This window comes from Cannabis sativa, chromosome 8 (assembly GCF_029168945.1).
Source record: "Cannabis sativa cultivar Pink pepper isolate KNU-18-1 chromosome 8, ASM2916894v1, whole genome shotgun sequence".
NCBI lineage: Eukaryota > Viridiplantae > Streptophyta > Magnoliopsida > Rosales > Cannabaceae > Cannabis > Cannabis sativa.
In genome coordinates, this window is record NC_083608.1 from 35113451 (window position 1) to 35131565 (window position 18115).

The following is an 18115-nucleotide window of genomic DNA, read 5'->3' on the forward strand; positions in this document are numbered from 1 at the left end:
CTGCCTAACCCCACGGCCTGGAACAATAGGACCTAGCTCATGACCGCCGTGAACTATGGAGTAAGAAACCGAGCAAACAAACTGCATGATCAAATTCACCCATCTCCCATCGAAGCCCATACGCAGAAGAACAGCTCGCAGATACCCCCACTCAAGTCTATCGTAAGCTTTACTCATATCCAATTTAAGAGCCATGAAGCCATTCTTACCCTTTGTCTTTCGTTTAAGATAATGCATAATCTCAAACGAAACAAGGATGTTGTCTGAGATCAATCTTCCAGGAAGGAATGCACTTTGAGTATCCGAGATGACAATAGGGAGAACCACTTTAAGACGATTAGCCAAAACCTTCGAAACCACCTTGTAAATAACATTACACAACGAGATAGGACGGAGGTCACCCATGGCAGTTGGTTGTTTCTTCTTAGGGATGAAAACAATATTAGTGTGATTGTGACCCGTTGGAAGAGAACCCGTAAGAAAGAAATCTTGCACTAATCGAACAATATCAATCTTAACAACATTCCAACATTTTTGAAAGAAACCTAGAGTCATCCCATAAGGACCGGGAGACTTATGGGGGTGCATTTGGAAGAGAGCAGACTTCACTTCCTCCTCTGAAACTAGCCGAAGCAACTCAATGTTCTGAAGAGTAGTAATACTAGGTTGTATGCAGCTGATAACGTCAATAGAAGCAGTGCCTGAGGTAGTAAACAAATCATTGAAATACTCAACCATAATTCGATCCAAGCCATCCTCCCAACTCGTCCAAATACCATTAGAATCCTGAAGCTTAGTAATTAAATTGCTTCGTCTTCGAGCCGATGCAGACGCATGAAAAAACTTGCTACTGTTATCCCCAGCCTGGAGCCATAACTGTTTCGATCTTTGCCTCCAAAAGACTTCACGTTGAGTGAGGATTTCTTTAAACTTACTTTTGGCTGCCCGAAAATTGTTAGTAGAAATAGTATCTCTACCATGTTTCCAGAGGTTAATTTCAGCTTTGCACTCCTTCAGTCTTTTCTTAAAGTCACCCGAGTAAGCTTCACCCCAAACAAGCAAGAACTCACCACAATATTTGATCTTTTGTTGAATATCGAACTCAGAACTGAAATTCCAGCACTCTTTAATTACTTGATGACAAAGAGGCTCTCTTAGCCAACAATTCTCAAAGCGAAATTTCTTTTTCATAACAAAAGAAATGTTATCCACTAAATCAAGAAAAATGGGACAATGATCGGAAGTGGAAAACTCTAAATTATACAATTTAGCAAGAGGAAAAAGATCTAACCAATTTTTAGTACATAGACATCGATCCAATCTAACCTCTATCCATTGATCAGTACCTCGCCCTTTCTCCCAAGTAAAAGGATGCCCAATGAGCTCAAGATCCTGAAGCTCACAATCGTTGACTGCTTGTTGAAATCCCCGTAGCAACCAATCCGGATAATTATTGCCACCTCTCTTATCTTCCTGAGATAAAACATTATTTATGTCACCCATGATGCACCATGGCAAAACCGAATCCAAAGCCAAGCTTCTCATTTGATCCCAAGTACGTCTACGTTGGCCACGGTTTGGTTCACCATAAAGACCGCTAAAACGCCATTTTTCCTTCCCTTCCATGGTGATTTCCATATCAATATGGGACTGAGAAAACCCCAACAGGCGAGCTTCGTCTTCATTTTTCCAAAGAAAAGCCAATCCCCCACTCTTGCCTTGAGGTTCAACAATTATTTATTATTTGTTCAGTTATTTATTTCCTTATTTATTTAATATTGTTTTGAAAATAAATTAAAATATGTTTTAGTTATTTTTTAGGGGCCATATGCTATTTTTAATTTTTTTTTTTTTCAAATTTACGGTTTGAGTTTCTAAAGTGTTGCAGCGCTAGTTTCAATAGGGATTTCTGTACGATTTTTTGTTGCAATTTAGTTGCAGTAGGAGTTTCTATGAAGAATTCTGTAAAATAGAAAAAAAAAACAAAAAAAATGTTTGAAGTGTAAAAATGAAAAAGTATTTTTTTTTTATTTTAAATTTTAACTAAAAATAAACATGGACAAATTAAGTTCAGTAAATACAGTCATCATTTAACAGAATAGTAGTAATCGAAGGGAAATTTGATTTTCTATGCATTTTTTATACCTAAATTTGTTCCCCAAACTAATAGTTATAGCTATTGAAAAAATAGGTATACTTTTCCTTAAACCCTAAAATACCCCTCCCATATTGTTCAACCTCTCTCTCTCTTCCTCCTTTCTCTCTCAAATCAAACCCAAAACCCACGCACCTCCATGCTGAGCCACCTCCTCCACCGCACCTCCATGCCGAGCCACCTCCTCCACCGCACAAAACCCACGCCGATCCACCTCCTCCACGCACCGCTCGACCGCCGCAACCACCGCACTGCTGGACGCCATGACCACCACAAAAACCGACCAAAACGAAAACCCACGCGCAGTCCGATTCAGGCGTGAATGGTTGGGGAAGACGAAGACCCGATGGGTCCGATGGGGCTGGGCTGGGTCCGATGGGGGCTGGGCTGGGTCTGATGGGGGCTGTGCTGGGTGCGATGGTGCTGGGCTGGGTCCGATGGGGCTGGGCTGTGTCCGATGGGGCTGGGTCCGATGGGGGGCTGGGTCCGATGCTTGTGTTGAGTCAGATTTGAATGAGGGGGTAATGTGGGAAGTAAGTAAATATTGTCCTATTTTACCAATATAGGGTATTTTAGGTTTAAGGAAAAAATTTCCCCTTAATGTAAGGATGAAAAATTAAATTTCCCTAATAAAAATAGATGGAAACTAACTTATCGTATTTAATCCGTCAAAAAGAAAAATATAGTACTTAAGTGCATAAAATAAAAAACATACGGTATTAATACCATAAATTTCCCTAAATAAAAAAAGGGATAATTGCGGCAAAAGTCCCCAAAAACTTGAGATTGATGCCGATTAGTCCTCAACCTCAAAAATTGGCGGTGAAAATACCTAAGGTCCCAATTTTTGTTTGTCCGTTAGTCCCTTTTTCTAACGGATCCGTTTTCTAATTCAAAATACCACGTGTCGATAAATAATTGGTTTAAATTATAATTTTAATTCAAAATAATTTAAAATTAAAAAAAAAACTAAATAAATTATTTTAAAATCATAAATTATTACTTTTTCTTTTTCTTTGTTTTTTTCGTTTTTTCTTTCTTCATCTTCTTCCTTAGTCTACACAAACTACCCAGAAAAATGAAGCACCCACAAACCCCCAACCCAAAACCCAACACCACCCCACCATTGACAACAGTGAGACCACAATCTCGGCGAGACCACCACCCTAAGAACAAAAAGAAAATAGACAATAACAAAGACCTCTTAATCGAAAATCCCTAAACAAATTTAGTAATCAAAATTCCTTATTCAACCAATGACAATCACAACAACAAATAACTCAAAATCTAAAACCCAAAATCCAAACCCATTACAAAATAACTGGGATTTCATACGTCAGATCTGGACTTGAGGTTTCTTGTGCAATAAAGGAGAGAGCCCGATCTGGCCTTGAAGGAAAAGAAAAGAAAATGAATACCATTTAAACGAAATTTTCTTTCATTTGATCAGTAATGCTCTCATCACTCTCTCGAATCTTCTTCTGTAATGGATGTTCAAACACCCATGAAAAATTCATCATCCTCACATTGAATTTCATGTTCTTCACTTCTTCCAACTCACTGTAAATTTAATAACACATCAAATTCAAAATCCACAACATAAACTCACCTAAAAAAAATCACATGCTTGGGATCGACTCGCAGAATCTTCCAGCGTCGATAGCGTGCTTGATTTCGACAACGGAGAGCTGCTGTGGATGTCGCCTGGGGTTTAGATTTTGGGGCTTATTATTCTGTTGAGTTGGGGATTTAGAAAAGTTAGATGGTGATGGTGAGGAGCCAATGGAGTTGGAGATATTTTTGATGATGGTGATTTTTGGTGATGGTGAGGAGCCACTGGAGAAGGGGAAAGGTTGAAGAAGAAGGTAGAGAGAGGTAAAAAAAACAAAAATGGAAAATTTTAAAAAGAAGAAAAAAAAAACAAAAAAGAAAAAGAAAAGATAATAATTTATAATTTTAAAATAATTTATTTAGTTTTTTTTTAATTTTAAATTATTTTGAATTAAAATTATAATTTAAACCAATTAATTATCGACACGTGGTATTTTGAATTAGAAAACGGGTCCGTTAGAAAAAGGGACTAACGGACAAACAAAAATTGGGACCTTAGGTATTTTCACCGCCAATTTTTGAGGTTGAGGACTAATCGGCATCAACCTCAAGTTTTTGGAGACTTTTGCCGCAATTATCCCATAAAAAAATTACATACGAATAATTAGAGCCTCCAAATTGGTGAATAAATTGCTAAAAAATGTAGCTTTTGCAAATAAATAAATTAATAAAATAAAAATTGGTGTGCCTAAAGCTTAATAAATTATATCCATTTTCAAAAAATTAATAAAATTTATATGCTTTTATATTTTATATTTTTAATAAAATATTAAATTTACATTAATTGAATATTAAGTTTTACATCTAAAAACTCATGTAAATATATCATAAAATTAGTTTTTGTCCAAAAATATTACCCTAATTTTCGTATAGATATTTAGAAAAAAAAAATTAATTATATATGTGAATATTAATTGAATAATATAATCATATCAAATAATTTTAATTATATTTTAATGTATACTATTTTTTAAAAAATAATAAATTTATATAGAAGACTTTAAAAAAAATAAAAAAAAAACTCATCGTGTAATATTTTTTATAAAATAATAAAAAAAATATCTTCAAATCAAGTTCTTAAAAAAATATCGTAGCTCACTTGTAATAGCTACTTCATTTAAAGTTGATGTTATCAAATTATATTACTTGCATTCATCGTTAATATCATTTTTAATAAGTTTGGTTTGGTCTGTATATAAAATAAATCAAACAATATTTAATAAATACCTACTTTTATACATAAGTAAATTATTTTGTTATAGATTAATTAAGTAAACTATTTGTATTTTATTTATAGTCATCATTAATATTCTTACAAATTAATAAAATCAATAAAACAATTATTGATATGTATTAATTGTTTAAAAAATTGTAATATTTTGTAATTATACACAATTTTTTATGTTATTATGAAGAAAAAGGGAAAAAAAAAAAAGATAAAGGGAAAATGGAGTAGGAATGAAAAAAATCTATTTGTTTCGTATATGTTTGGTGAGTAGGAATGAAATACAAAATTAAACTATTACAAAATTACTACATTACTCTTAAATTATTATTGCATAAGTTATTTGACAAAATTAATTTTTGTTCAAATTTACTGTTTCGGTAGCTCTGCCTCTGCTAGTTTTTATGTGGATTACTATGTGAATTTTAGTTGCGATTTAAGTTCATCTATTAGTTGCTATATGGATTATTATGTGGATTTCTATACAAATACCAAAAAAGAAAACTGCTTTAAAATGTTAAAAAAAAATATTTATTTTTTATTTAAAATTAAACTAACCTGAATGTTATGAATTTATAAATCCATGTCATGAAATGTATTTTGCTTTTTCTTCTTGTTTAATTATTATTTTTTTGTATGGAACCATTAAAATTCATTTATTAGAGAATTTTTTTTTTAATAAGAATGAGAATTTTATTGAATTAAATTAAATCAACCATTACAATATTAATAGACCATTAGGGGCATTCCTCTCCCTAAAAATATAAACTGGTAAAGAATAAGAGTCTGCGATCAATAAAATGAGCAATCTTGTTAGCAGTAAGTGCACTTAACAAATCTAAACTTGATAGTAGAAGAAGAAAAGAGCCTTACATTCTTGAATAATGATACCAAAAGGAAAATGCGTAATAGCCTTTTCTTTAATCTAACTTAATGCCTCTTTCACACCAATAACCTCCACAATAACAGGATCAAGTCGCCCTGGTCTACTAATAGAAATAGCCTCCAAAAGTCGACCCAAGTGATTTCTAGCCACCCAGCCCATCCTATAACGATTCTCTTAATTAAAAGTCGAGTCATCAACATTCATTTTAATCATATTAGTTTCTGATTTAGTCCAAAGCTCCACTTCACCATCTATTCCCATATAAATAAAAAGTGTGCCTCTCTTTTTAGAGTGAGCTTTTTACTATTGATTAAGGACCACACGAGCTAACAATGACATTTGCGGCAAAGTTGATTTTGATTTCCAAACCAACTCACTTTGGGCCTTCCAAATTGAGCAGGCAACCGTAATCGCCGTGATTTACAGACTAAACTTGACACTACTCTTGCTGAGAAACACGAAACAGATGAACAGCTTCGCAGTTCAATAAAGAATGTAGAAGATTTAAAACAACAACTTACTTCTGATGGGGAGAAACTACAGTCTCAGGTTTAGCAAAAAATATTCTTTACTTATTAGTGATTTTTATTACATATAAACCAAATTTCCAAGTTCAAAACCTTTTTGAGATTACACTTTCAAATTGATTCTCTCGTCCATTATGTATTAAATTTTATGTTTGTATCACAGATATCTTCAGTTATGGACGAGAACAACATGCTAAACGAAACATATCAAAATGCTAGAAAAGAACATCAGTCTACCATTCTCCAGCTTGAAGGGAATTTAAAAGAAACCAAGGAAATTATTGACGCTTTAAAAGCTGAGAATGAACAGCTTAAGGCTGAGATTGCTGAAAAATCTTCTCTACAATCTCGTTTAAAGGAACTTGAGGAACATTTGCTGAAAGCCAAAACTCAGCTAAAAGAAGAGGTAAACTATTCCCTGAATAAATACCAATCTTCTGTTGTTTTTGTTGAAAAAGTTGACTTGGTCAACTATATTTTATGAATGAAAATTAGTGGGTTTTTATCCCACATTGATTTTTGAAGTAAAATGTTGGCAAATTATAGGCTATATATAGAGCCTTTTGCTGTTATTTTATTTTTTTACATCAAATCTTGTTTTAATAAACAAGTTATAACATAAACAATTAATTCTTCCTTTGAAGATAATTGTTATTGCTATAAAATTTTCTTAAATACTCTATAGAGTAATTAGGTTATAGAGTTCGGGCATATTTAGTTCGCCAAAAGTAAAAGGTGGTGCGCCTTGTTACTTTATTCTGTTGTATCCTGGGAGACAGACGCTGTTGAAATTCTCTAGCACCAACGGGAGAAGGCGAATCTGCTTTAAGGAAACTGTGTGTTACACAGGCCTCAGATATTCTCCAATTGGAATTGCGTTCACGGTTAATTTTCTTTATCTCTATAAATTATATAGTGTTTATTTAAGCATATTAATAGAAGTATATTATTTGTATTTTATCATCAAGTTTATATCAAAATATTATATTAGTCCCGGTAAATTGTGCAACAATCTTAAAACAGATTATCTTTAATATAATATTTGATAATTAGATTTAGTTTTGTGATATATGTTTTATCATAAATGTTAGAAATATCTAAAGTTTTGATGATATAAATATATCTATTAATATGTGATATATGATGGTAAATTATTACGGATTGTGATATCCTGTCTAGAAAGATTGGCTTTAAGGTCTGTGATAGAGTATCCTCCATTACTTGTTTAAAGAACCCCGGGGAGTTCAAACAAGTGTGGGACGAGAGATACCTTGGCAACCTTCCCAATTGGCCTGGGGATTGAACAAACTCAAAGAAATATTCGACGAGAGGTTAAACCACGAATGGTTGGGTTTAAAACCCTTCCAGGTTTTTTCTGAGAATTATCTTTAGAGTATAAATTTGTTTCCGTTGTGAGGAAACTAACACTATTTTTGGTTACTTGATTTCAGTAAAAAATGACTACTGAAAAGGATCAAGATAGTAGAGGTAATGAAGTAATGGCTGAGACTCATGGTCTGGCAGCTCAAACTCATACACAAAGAGTTCCGGAATCTGTTCCAATGAACCAACTTCTGAGTGTTGGGGAAAAACTGGAAAAATTCACAGGACCAAATTTCAAGAGGTGGCAGCAGAAGATGCTCTTCTATCTGACTACCATGAATCTTGCAAAATTAGTCACTGATGACGAACAAGTGCTCAAAGAAAATGAAAAAGACACTAACGTCATCAACGCTGTTAAAGCTTGGAAGAAAGATGATTTTCTATGTCGTAATTATATTATGAATAGCTTAGAAAATAATCTGTATGAAGTATATCTTACAAAGAATACGGCTAAGGAACTGTGGGAGTCTTTAGATCGAAAATATAAAACTGAGGATGCTGGCACAAAGAAATTTGTTGTTGGTCGTTTCCTTGATTTTAAAATGGTAGATTCCAAAACTGTGATTAGTCAAGTTCAGGAATTTCAAGTGATCTTACATGAGATACATTCTGAGGGAATGATTCTTAGTGAGACCTTCCAAGTGGCTGTGATGATTGAGAAGCTACCCCCTTCGTGGAAGGAGTACAAAAGCTATCTTAAACACAAGCGAAAACAGATGACTATTGAAGAGTTGATTATTCGACTTCGTATCGAAGAAGGTAACAAGAACTCTGAGAACAAAAGTTATAGTCAGGAGGTGGCTAAAGCCAATCTGATGGAGCAAGGTCAAAACTCCAAAGGGAAGAAAAACTTTAAACCCAATAATAAAGGGGTAAAGTTGGGACCAAAAGGTGGTATCACCAAGAAGCAGTCCAAATTTCTTGGTAAGTGCTTTAACTGTAATAAGTTGGGTCACAAGTCTGTAGACTGTAGACTGCCAAAAAAGCATAACAATCGTGAAGCCAATATGGTAAAAGACATGTCTAAAGATGATGATATACATCTATCGGCAATGGTCTCAGAAGTAAACCTAGTGAAGTCTAATCCAAGAGAATGGTTGATTGACACTGGTTCTACTCGCCATATATGCTCAGACAAGAGTATGTTCAAATCTCTTGAACAAGTGAATAATGGAGAGAAACTCTTTATGGGAAACTCTGCCACGTCTGAGATAATGGGTCAAGGTAAAGTGATCTTGAAGATGACTTCTGGAAAGGAACTGACTCTCAACAACGTGCTGTATGTACCAGAAATCCGTAAGAATCTTGTATCTGGTTCACTTTTGAGTAAACATGGATTTCGTATGGTAATTGAGTCAGATAAGGTAGTGTTGTCTAAAAGTGGAATGTATGTAGGAAGGGGTTATGTAACTGATGGGTTGTTTAAACTCAATGTAATGGTTGTTAAACCAGTTATCAATAAAGTTAATAACACTTCTACTTATTTGCTTGAGTCTTCCAATATTTGGCATGGTAGACTAGGACATGTTAATTATAACACTCTACGGAGATTAATTAACTTAAATCATATACCTAATTTCCACATTGATTTAAATCATAAATGTGAAACCTGTGTTGAGGCAAAACTAACAAGGTCTTCCTTCAAAAATGTTGAAAGGAATAATGAACCCCTTCATTTAATACATAGTGATATATGTGATTTAAAATTTGTCCAAACAAGGGGAGGCAATAAGTATTTTATTACTTTTGTCGATGATAGCACGAAATACTGCTATGTATATTTGCTGAAAAGCAAAGACGAGGCTATAGAGAAATTTATACTCTATAAAAGTGAAGTTGAGAATCAACTAAACAAAAAGATTAAGGTGTTAAGAAGTGACCGAGGTGGTGAGTATGAATCACCGTTTGGTGAAGTTTGTGCTAAACATGGAATAATTCATGAAACCACGGCACCTTATTCGCCTCAGCAAAATGGAGTTGCTGAACGGAAAAATCACACATTAAAAGAAATGATGAATGCGATGTTAATTAGTTCTGGATTGCCTCAGAACATGTGGGGAGAAGCTGTCCTGTCAGCTAATCACCTTTTAAATAAGGTACCCAAAAAGAAAGAGGATAAGACCCCTCATGAGTTATGGAAAGGAACTAAGCCTTCTTTCAAATACTTAAGAGTGTGGGGGTGTCTTGCCAAAGTGGCTGTACCTTTACCTAAAATGGTAAAGATTGGTCCAAAAACTGTTGATTGCATTTTCATTGGTTATGCACTTAATAGTACTGCGTATCGGTTTCTTGTGCATGAGTCACAAATCTCTGATATACACAAAAACACGATAATGGAATCTAGGAATGCATCTTTCTTTGAAGATGTATTTCCATGTAGATCCAAAGAGGAATCGAGTTCATTAAAACGAACACATAAGGCTATTACTGAAGATAGTCAAGATCAAAACCATGAATCTGAGGATGAACCTAGACGTAGCAAAAGAATTAGAACAGAAAAATCTTTTGGTCCAGATTTTCTGACCTATTTGCTAGAAGGTGAACCTCAAAGTTATGAAGAAGCTATAAATTCTTCTGAAGGTTATCTATGGAAAGAAGCCATAGATAATGAAATTGAATCTATACTGCAAAATCACACTTGGGAGGTAGTAAATCTTCCTCCAGGATGTAAGACGTTAGGGACTAAGTGGATTTTCAAGAAGAAAATGAGAGCAGATGGATCAATTGAAAAGTATAAGGCACGACTTGTAATTAAAGGTTATAAGCAACGAGAAGGCCTTGATTACTTTGATACATATTCTCCTGTGACGAGAATAAATTCTATTAGAATGATACTTGCTATTGCAGCTATACGCAATCTCGAAGTACATCAAATGGATGTGAAAACAGCTTTTCTAAATGGGGATTTAAATGAGGAAATTTATATAGAACAACCCGAGGGTTTTTCCAACCCAGAACATGGAAAAGTTTGTAAATTGGTGAAATCTTTATATGGATTAAAGCAAGCACCAAAACAATGGCATGAGAAATTTGACCATACTATGATGGCAAATGGATTCAAAATCAACGAATGTGACAAATGTGTTTATGTCAAAGAAATAGATAATGACTATGTCATTTTATGTCTTTATGTTGATGACATGCTCATTATAGGAAGCAATGATAAGATGATCAAATCTGTTAAAAATTTGCTGAAATCCAAATTTGACATGAAAGATATGGGCCTAGCAGATGTTATTTTGGGAATTCAAATCTCTAGAACATCTGATGGACTCATTCTAAATCAGTCACATTATGTGGACAAAATTCTTGAGAAATTCAACAAGGAAGATAGTGGTGTTTCCAGAACTCCTATTGATTTAACTCTACATTTGTTTAAAAACAAAGGTGAGAGTGTCTCTCAGGTAGATTACTCAAGAATTATTGGAAGTCTAATGTACTTAATGAGTTGTACAAGACCTGACATAGCCTACACAGTTAGTAAACTGAGTAGATACACGAGTAATCCAGGTCCTGACCATTGGAAAGGAATAACAAGAGTATTGAGGTACTTACGTTTTACTCGAAGCTATGGGCTGCATTATACAAAATATCCAGCAGTACTTGAAGGGTATTGTGATGCTAACTGGATATCTGATATAAAAGACTCTAAGTCTACGAGTGGATATGTGTTCACACTCGGTGGTGCAGCGGTGTCATGGAAATCTTCTAAACAAACGGTCATAGCTAGATCCACGATGGAATCTGAGTTTATAGCGTTAGATAAATGTGGCGAAGAAGCAGAATGGCTTCGTCAATTTTTAGAAGATATTCCAAAATGGCCAAAACCTGTGCCTCCAATTAGTATACATTGTGATAGTCAATCTGCAATTGGTAGAGCACAGAGTAATTTATATAATGGCAAGTCTAGACATATTCGTCGTAGACATAATACCATTAGACAACTACTCTCAACTGGAATTATCTCTGTTGACTATGTAAAGTCAAAAGATAATATTGCGGATCCACTAACCAAAGGGTTAAATAGAGAGTTAGTTGAAAAATCATCAAAGGGAATGGGGCTAAAGCCTATGAATGAATAAGTCAATACAGTTGATACCCAACCTAGTTGACTGGAGATCCCAAGATCTAGGTTCAAAGGGACAACTAAAACTGTAAAGACTATGATGGATCACTGTGGGGGTTATCCTCAAGTCCATTCCTATGATGCAACAGTGATACTCGTAAGGAAAGGTTAAGCTATGCTTTTAATGATTCTTATGCGTCGAAACGTCGAGCAGAGTAATACGAGTTACTCTTAAATAAGTAATTACCTATGTGAGAGAGAAGATGGGCCGCTTCTATAGGAATTGATTAAGGCTTAATTTCTAGAATATCTCTTGCAGAACCAGGGAAATGTTCAGGGCCAAAACGAACATATTAGTGAGAACTAAAGTATGCCAGGAGAGATTCCTGTGTGTGGTATATCATCGTTTACATGAACGGCAGAACAGTTCAAGGACATCGCGTCTACTGAGCAGCTAGTAAAGTAAATGTACTCACACAAGGGAAGGTTCAAAGGGTAAAACCTACCTATCCTATGCAGGTTTCAAACGTTGAACTCTATTATAAGGTCTAACCATTTTATTGGTTATTCTCGAGTCATTTTTCATTCATGTGGGGGATTGTTGAAAAAGTTGACTTGGTCAACTATATTTTATGAATGAAAATTAGTGGGTTTTTATCCCACATTGATTTTGAAGTAAAATGTTGGCAAATTATAGGCTATATATAGAGCCTTTTGCTGTTATTTTATTTTTTACATCAAATCTTGTTTTAATAAACAAGTTATAACATAAACAATTAATTCTTCCTTTGAAGATAATTGTTATTGCTATAAAATTTTCTTAAATACTCTATAGAGTAATTAGGTTATAGAGTTCGGGCATATTTAGTTCGCCAAAAGTAAAAGGTGGTGCGCCTTGTTACTTTATTCTGTTGTTACACAGGCCTCAGATATTCTCCAATTGGAATTGCGTTCACGGTTAATTTTCTTTATCTCTATAAATTATATAGTGTTTATTTAAGCATATTAATAGAAGTATATTATTTGTATTTTATCATCAAGTTTATATCAAAATATTATATTAGTCCCGGTAAATTGTGCAACAGTTTTTGCCTCTGAAAATCAATAGAATAAACATGAAATACAAATTCTGACTTGTATAATATTTTAGGTTGAAAGAAACCAGTCAGTTTCTGCTGCAAGAGAAGCAGAATTTACATCAAAGTTAGAGGATCATGCAAATAAAGCCCGTGATATAAACTTATTAGATGACCAAGTAGTACAACTTCAAAAAGATTTGCAACTCGCTCAGGCCACCATTGCTGAATTGGTTAGTGCTACTTTGGTTGCGGTTTTCTATTCTTTTCACTTTTGTTTTTCATAAAAGAGGAATACTAGTTAGTAGATTCCGAGAAAATAAAATTGCTGGTCTTTGATAACAAATAAGTGTAAAAATTAAGAGGAAAGAGAGAATTTGTGAGTAATATGCTTCATTCTTCTGTTTTGATATATGGTCTTACATTAGGAAAAAAGAAAGTCATACTTTATTATTCTTTTAAAATGAAATCCTTCAACGTGATATGTTTATTGTTCAAATTTAGACTCAAAAGCGAGATGCTGATAATATGAAACAAGAAGCAGCAATAAAGCTTTCTCAGGATGAGATTGAAGCAAAGAACAAACAAATTACACTTCTAGAGGATCATGTCAAGGATCTTGAGCACAAGTTGCAGCTTGCTGATGCCAAAATAACAGAAAAGGTATACTTTTTATCTACAAGCATTAATTCCTTTTCAATAGCAACATTTGGCTTCAAGAGGTATCTATTTTACAATTTCTACAAATATAATTAAGCTGTAGCTCATATGGTTAGAAAAGAGAAACTTTGGTTTGCAGTTACATTCCACTAGTCACATAACAAAATAAGATTCATCTTTGATGAAAAATTCCTTTATATTCAATTATTTTCCTTAAAATAACATGACATTTATCCCTACCTGCAATTTAAGGGAAGTGAAGATATTCATGGCTTCTCAATAACAATCCTATAATCACTGTAGAACTCCACAATAATTACAATTCTCATAAATAAAGAAACATATATTTACCAAATAGATTATGCTGCAGGGTGATGGAAGTAATCAATCCGAGGTTAAAGATGGTTTGGAAATTAAATCCAGGGACATAGGATTAAACGTATCCGCTCCTTCAAAACGAAAGAGCAAGAAGAAGTCAGAAGCAACATCTGCACCGTCGTCCTCATGGGAGGTCCGCACACAAAGTGCTGAGCATTCTCCTTTGATGACCTTAAAAATCACATTGACTGTTGCTCTGGTGTCTGTGATCATTGGCGTCATTCTTGGGAAAAGATATTAGCTTGGCATCATGGTTTTGGGTTTTGCCGCTTCAGTTTTTGTGTATGGTTTCTTGTGTTTCATATTTTGATACAAAAGTTATGCAGAGCAGATTTTGAAAGTTTTCTTGTATGCTTTCAAAATTAAGGTTTTTTTAAGTTTGGTCAGGGAATTTGTTTAATTCTTTATCCCCTATACCAGTTTGGAAAGGATATCCTATTTGTTCATGTTGTATTTTTGTTTGTATCAAGTTTTTGTTTTTTTTTTAATTATTTATTTTATTAATGGTATTGCAGATGTTATGTTTATTCATTGCAACTCTTTTGAGTAATCATGAGCGTATCATGTTATCCATTTTCAAGGTTTTGCTTGATAAAAGTACAGAGTTTGTGGGGTCAAAAACCTCGTCTCAATATAGATAAAACAGTTAACTACTGTAGTGGAATCAATACCCCCTGGTTCTTATTTTGCACTCAATAGAATCCCAAATTCTTTCCTTCAAAGGACTATTTAAACAGTAACTGACCTGAACATTTAAAAATAGTGTACGTATCCAGTATTAAAATGCCATATTTAAAACCTCCGTAAAGCCTAATACATCGAGCATTAACAATGAATGTAGTTAATTTCAGAAAAAAAAACAATGAATGTTGTTGTGTCTTTGCAATTTGTATTGCACTATTCATACATACAAGAATTTTAAGCTATGAATATTATTAAAAAACCATCAGCCACAAAATAAATCGTTTGATAGGCTCTTTAGAAGGAATGACACAAGAATTGTGCTTTATGTTCGCATCAAACAAAACATACATACATTTTTTTTACCAGGAAAATATATACATGAATATAAGCAGTTTTTCTACAATACCTTAATCTCGAGTTTAGACACCAGTTTATTTTACCACACTTCATTCAATACTTCCTCCTGGACTTCCTTCGATCCGTCAAGAATCTCATGATCATCAAAGCCTGCATGTTAACCAAAACTTTTGTTAAAATTAGATCTCCCCTGGACCACTTGTTTTATAGTTTACTAGAAGATTAAAATTACAAGTAAAAGGCTCGTGGCTTTACCCACTCACCAGACTCAACAACTTTAACAACTTGGTGTAACTGAATTTCTGTTTTGCAACAGAAATATACACACAACCTAAAGCTATAAAAGAGGGAAAGGAGCTCACCATTCTCTCGAGTTGAGAGATACCAAAATGTTGAAGACCCAGATTTGAGAGAGGAGCTCTCGTTGTTGTTCCAGGTGTACATGCAAAGAAAAGAGAGAGAGTTAGTGAGAAATCAAAAAGAAAACTCAGAAAAGAAAAATCGAGAGAAAATCAGAAATACCAGTCAAGTTTGTGACTTGAATTTCTCACCTGATTGTAATTTCTTCATCAATAGTGCAGATCTGAGATCGTTCTTCTTGGCGAGCTCGAAAGAGGATGTACCCCTGATTTAGGGCGAACCTCTATAATCTCTGTGTTTGGATTCTCTATTTCTTTTCAATACTTATGTTTGATCATGTATGTTTGTATGTGTTCGTGGTAATTTTCTGGGGAAAGTTTTCTGGGAAATCGATCTGGTTAGATCGAGAAGGATATCTGATTCTAGGGTTTGAGAATCAAAGAAGGAGAGAAGGAGAGAAGGAGAGAGAGAGAGAGTTTTGTTGAACTCTCTAAGGTTCGTGTGGGATTTTGAGCTAGGGTTAGCTCATTTGTGCTTGGTTTTGTTCTATGCAGAACGACAAATCGTTTTGGTTAAACCATCTTTCGTGTAGGGATAAACGACCTTGGTTCTTGGTCGTTTTGTTAAAGCTGTGAATTAACCTTTTTGGGACAATTTTGTCCCTGTCATTTCTGATCAATTCTTGAGTTGGTGTAGGGGCATTCTTGGAAAGCCAAGAAAATCGTACAGTGGTATCAGAGCTCTGGTTCGAGCATCATTCAACTCAAGGAAGGAATCAAGAAGATTGACCAAGGCTGGAAGAAGAAGAAGAATCACAACAAGCTGTTGTGGATAGTGGAAAAGTTGTGGAAATTCCACTGAATGATCCTATTTAGGATACTCAATCAATTTCTCAAAACTCAACTCAGTTTAATTTCGATTTTATTAAAATGAGTAATATCAAAGTTGACATTGATCGTTTTGATGGATCTGGTGATTACAGGATTTGGAGGAGAAAGATAAGATCCCTATTGGCTCAACAGAAACTACTTAGGGTTCTTGAAGACCCTATTAATGGCCAGAAAACACTTCAAAGATACAGTAAGAAGAGCTGTTGGAAACAGCTAATGGGATCATAATTTTCAATCTTTTTGATGCAATTATCAGATTGGTTGATAAAGAAGAAACTCCTGCCAAGATTTGGAAGAAGCTTGAAGAACAATTTCAACAAAAGTCTTTGACTAACAAGATCTACCTAAAGGAGAGGATATTTGGGTTCAAGATGAGTCATACAAAAACCCTAGATCAAAACTTAGATGAATTTCTAAGGATGCACATTGAATTGGCAAATTCAGGAGAGAATGAGGCACTAAGTGATGAAAATCAGGCAATAATTATTCTGAATTCATTGCCTGAATCATACAGAGAAGTAAAGATTGCTATTAAGTATGGAAGGACTTCTATCACACTTGATGAAGTCATATCTGCCCTAAAATCTAAGGATCTAGAGATGAAGAGTGAGAAGACTAATTCTGGGAATGGTGAAATGAATCTGAGTAGGGGAAGGCCATCTCACAAGAAAACTTATCAAAACAGAGGAAGGAGTAATAGCTCTAATCATCACAGAGACTCAAACAAGGGAAAGAGTAGGTCACCATCAAGAAATTCTGGTGACACTACAGGTTGTTTCTATTGTGGCAAAACTGGCCACTATAAAAGAGATTGCTATTTCTACAACAACAAATACAAAAAAACAAGAAAGGGGGCAGGTTTCCAGAAAGATTAGATCAAAACAAACATCAGACTACAAAAGTGTTGTGGAAGATTGGATCGTGGAGAAGAAAAATAAACTTACAAGACAACACTTGTGAAGATTTGATGTCAGTTGATCCCCTTGAACTAATGTGATGCTTTTAGAACTTTGTAGTCCCGAAGTCGAGGCTATTTGGCTTTACAGTTTAAAAACTGTTTTCTGTTTTTTAAAACTAAAAATAGTTTTTAAAAACTATTAGGAGTCGTTTGGCAAAAAATTTTAAAAACTGTTTTTTAAAAATTGAGTTTTAAAAAACTAGAAAACGGAAAACATCAAAATGCTGTTTTCAAAATTCAAAAATAATTTTTTTTGTCTAACATATTATATTTTATATTTTGCTCACATACTCGGATCCTAGACCCGAAACCATACCCGAACTTAGACCCAGATGGGTTAATGTCATGGTATGATGCTAAAATATTGATTTTTTTTTTCGTAAGAAAAAAAAATCTAAAAACAGTTTTTTAAAATTTGTGCCAAACACCATTAAATTTTTAAAATGACAAAAAACTGTTTTCTATTCTCACTTTTAAAAATACAATTTTAAAAACTGAAAAACTGAAAACACAGCCAAACAAGCTCTAAGAGTTGTGTTCAGGTAATTATATTCTCTAAATTTCTGAGCTTTTGAATAAACCTATGGGGTGTTTGGTGTAGGGGAAGCTAAAACTCCCTTAAACCAAGTGCTTATAGAGTTTACATTATCGTAAAAATAAAGCCAAATGGGACATGCGGAAACGTAAACCTTGCCCAAAAAAATTTACCAAACGAAAGTTGAGTATTATTCCTATTCCCAAGAAACCAAATCCCCATAACAAACACCCTCATAGTAGTTTCCCAAATTGAACTAAAGCTTTGGTTAACATGCAGGCTTTGATGATCATGAGATTCTTAACAGAATGAAGGAAGTCAAGGAGGAAGTATTAAATGAAGTGTGGTAAATAAACTGATGTCT

General features: G+C 34.1%; 1 protein-coding gene across 1 annotated transcript; it reads left to right on the forward strand.

Moving 5' to 3' along the window:
- The first annotated feature begins 6175 nt into the window (after nt 1–6175).
- Nucleotides 6176–14517, forward strand: LOC133030283 (uncharacterized). Its single transcript, XM_061102857.1, has 5 exons — nt 6176–6426; nt 6568–6810; nt 13004–13162; nt 13434–13592; nt 13960–14517. The coding sequence occupies exons 2-5, from the start codon at nt 6580–6582 to the stop codon at nt 14206–14208; spliced, it is 798 nt and encodes a 265-aa protein (XP_060958840.1). The 5' UTR covers nt 6176–6426; nt 6568–6579; the 3' UTR covers nt 14209–14517.
- The last annotated feature ends 3598 nt before the right edge of the window (nt 14518–18115 follow it).

Bases quoted from the DNA above. Each gene is read 5' to 3' on its own strand.
- LOC133030283 (XM_061102857.1), top strand. From the start codon at position 6,580: ATGGACGAGAACAACATGCTAAACGAAACATATCAAAATGCTAGAAAA. The intron at 6,811-13,003 runs GTAAACTATTCC...ATAATATTTTAG, and splicing joins AAACTCAGCTAAAAGAAGAG to GTTGAAAGAAACCAGTCAGT. The intron at 13,593-13,959 runs GTATACTTTTTA...ATTATGCTGCAG, and splicing joins ATGCCAAAATAACAGAAAAG to GGTGATGGAAGTAATCAATC.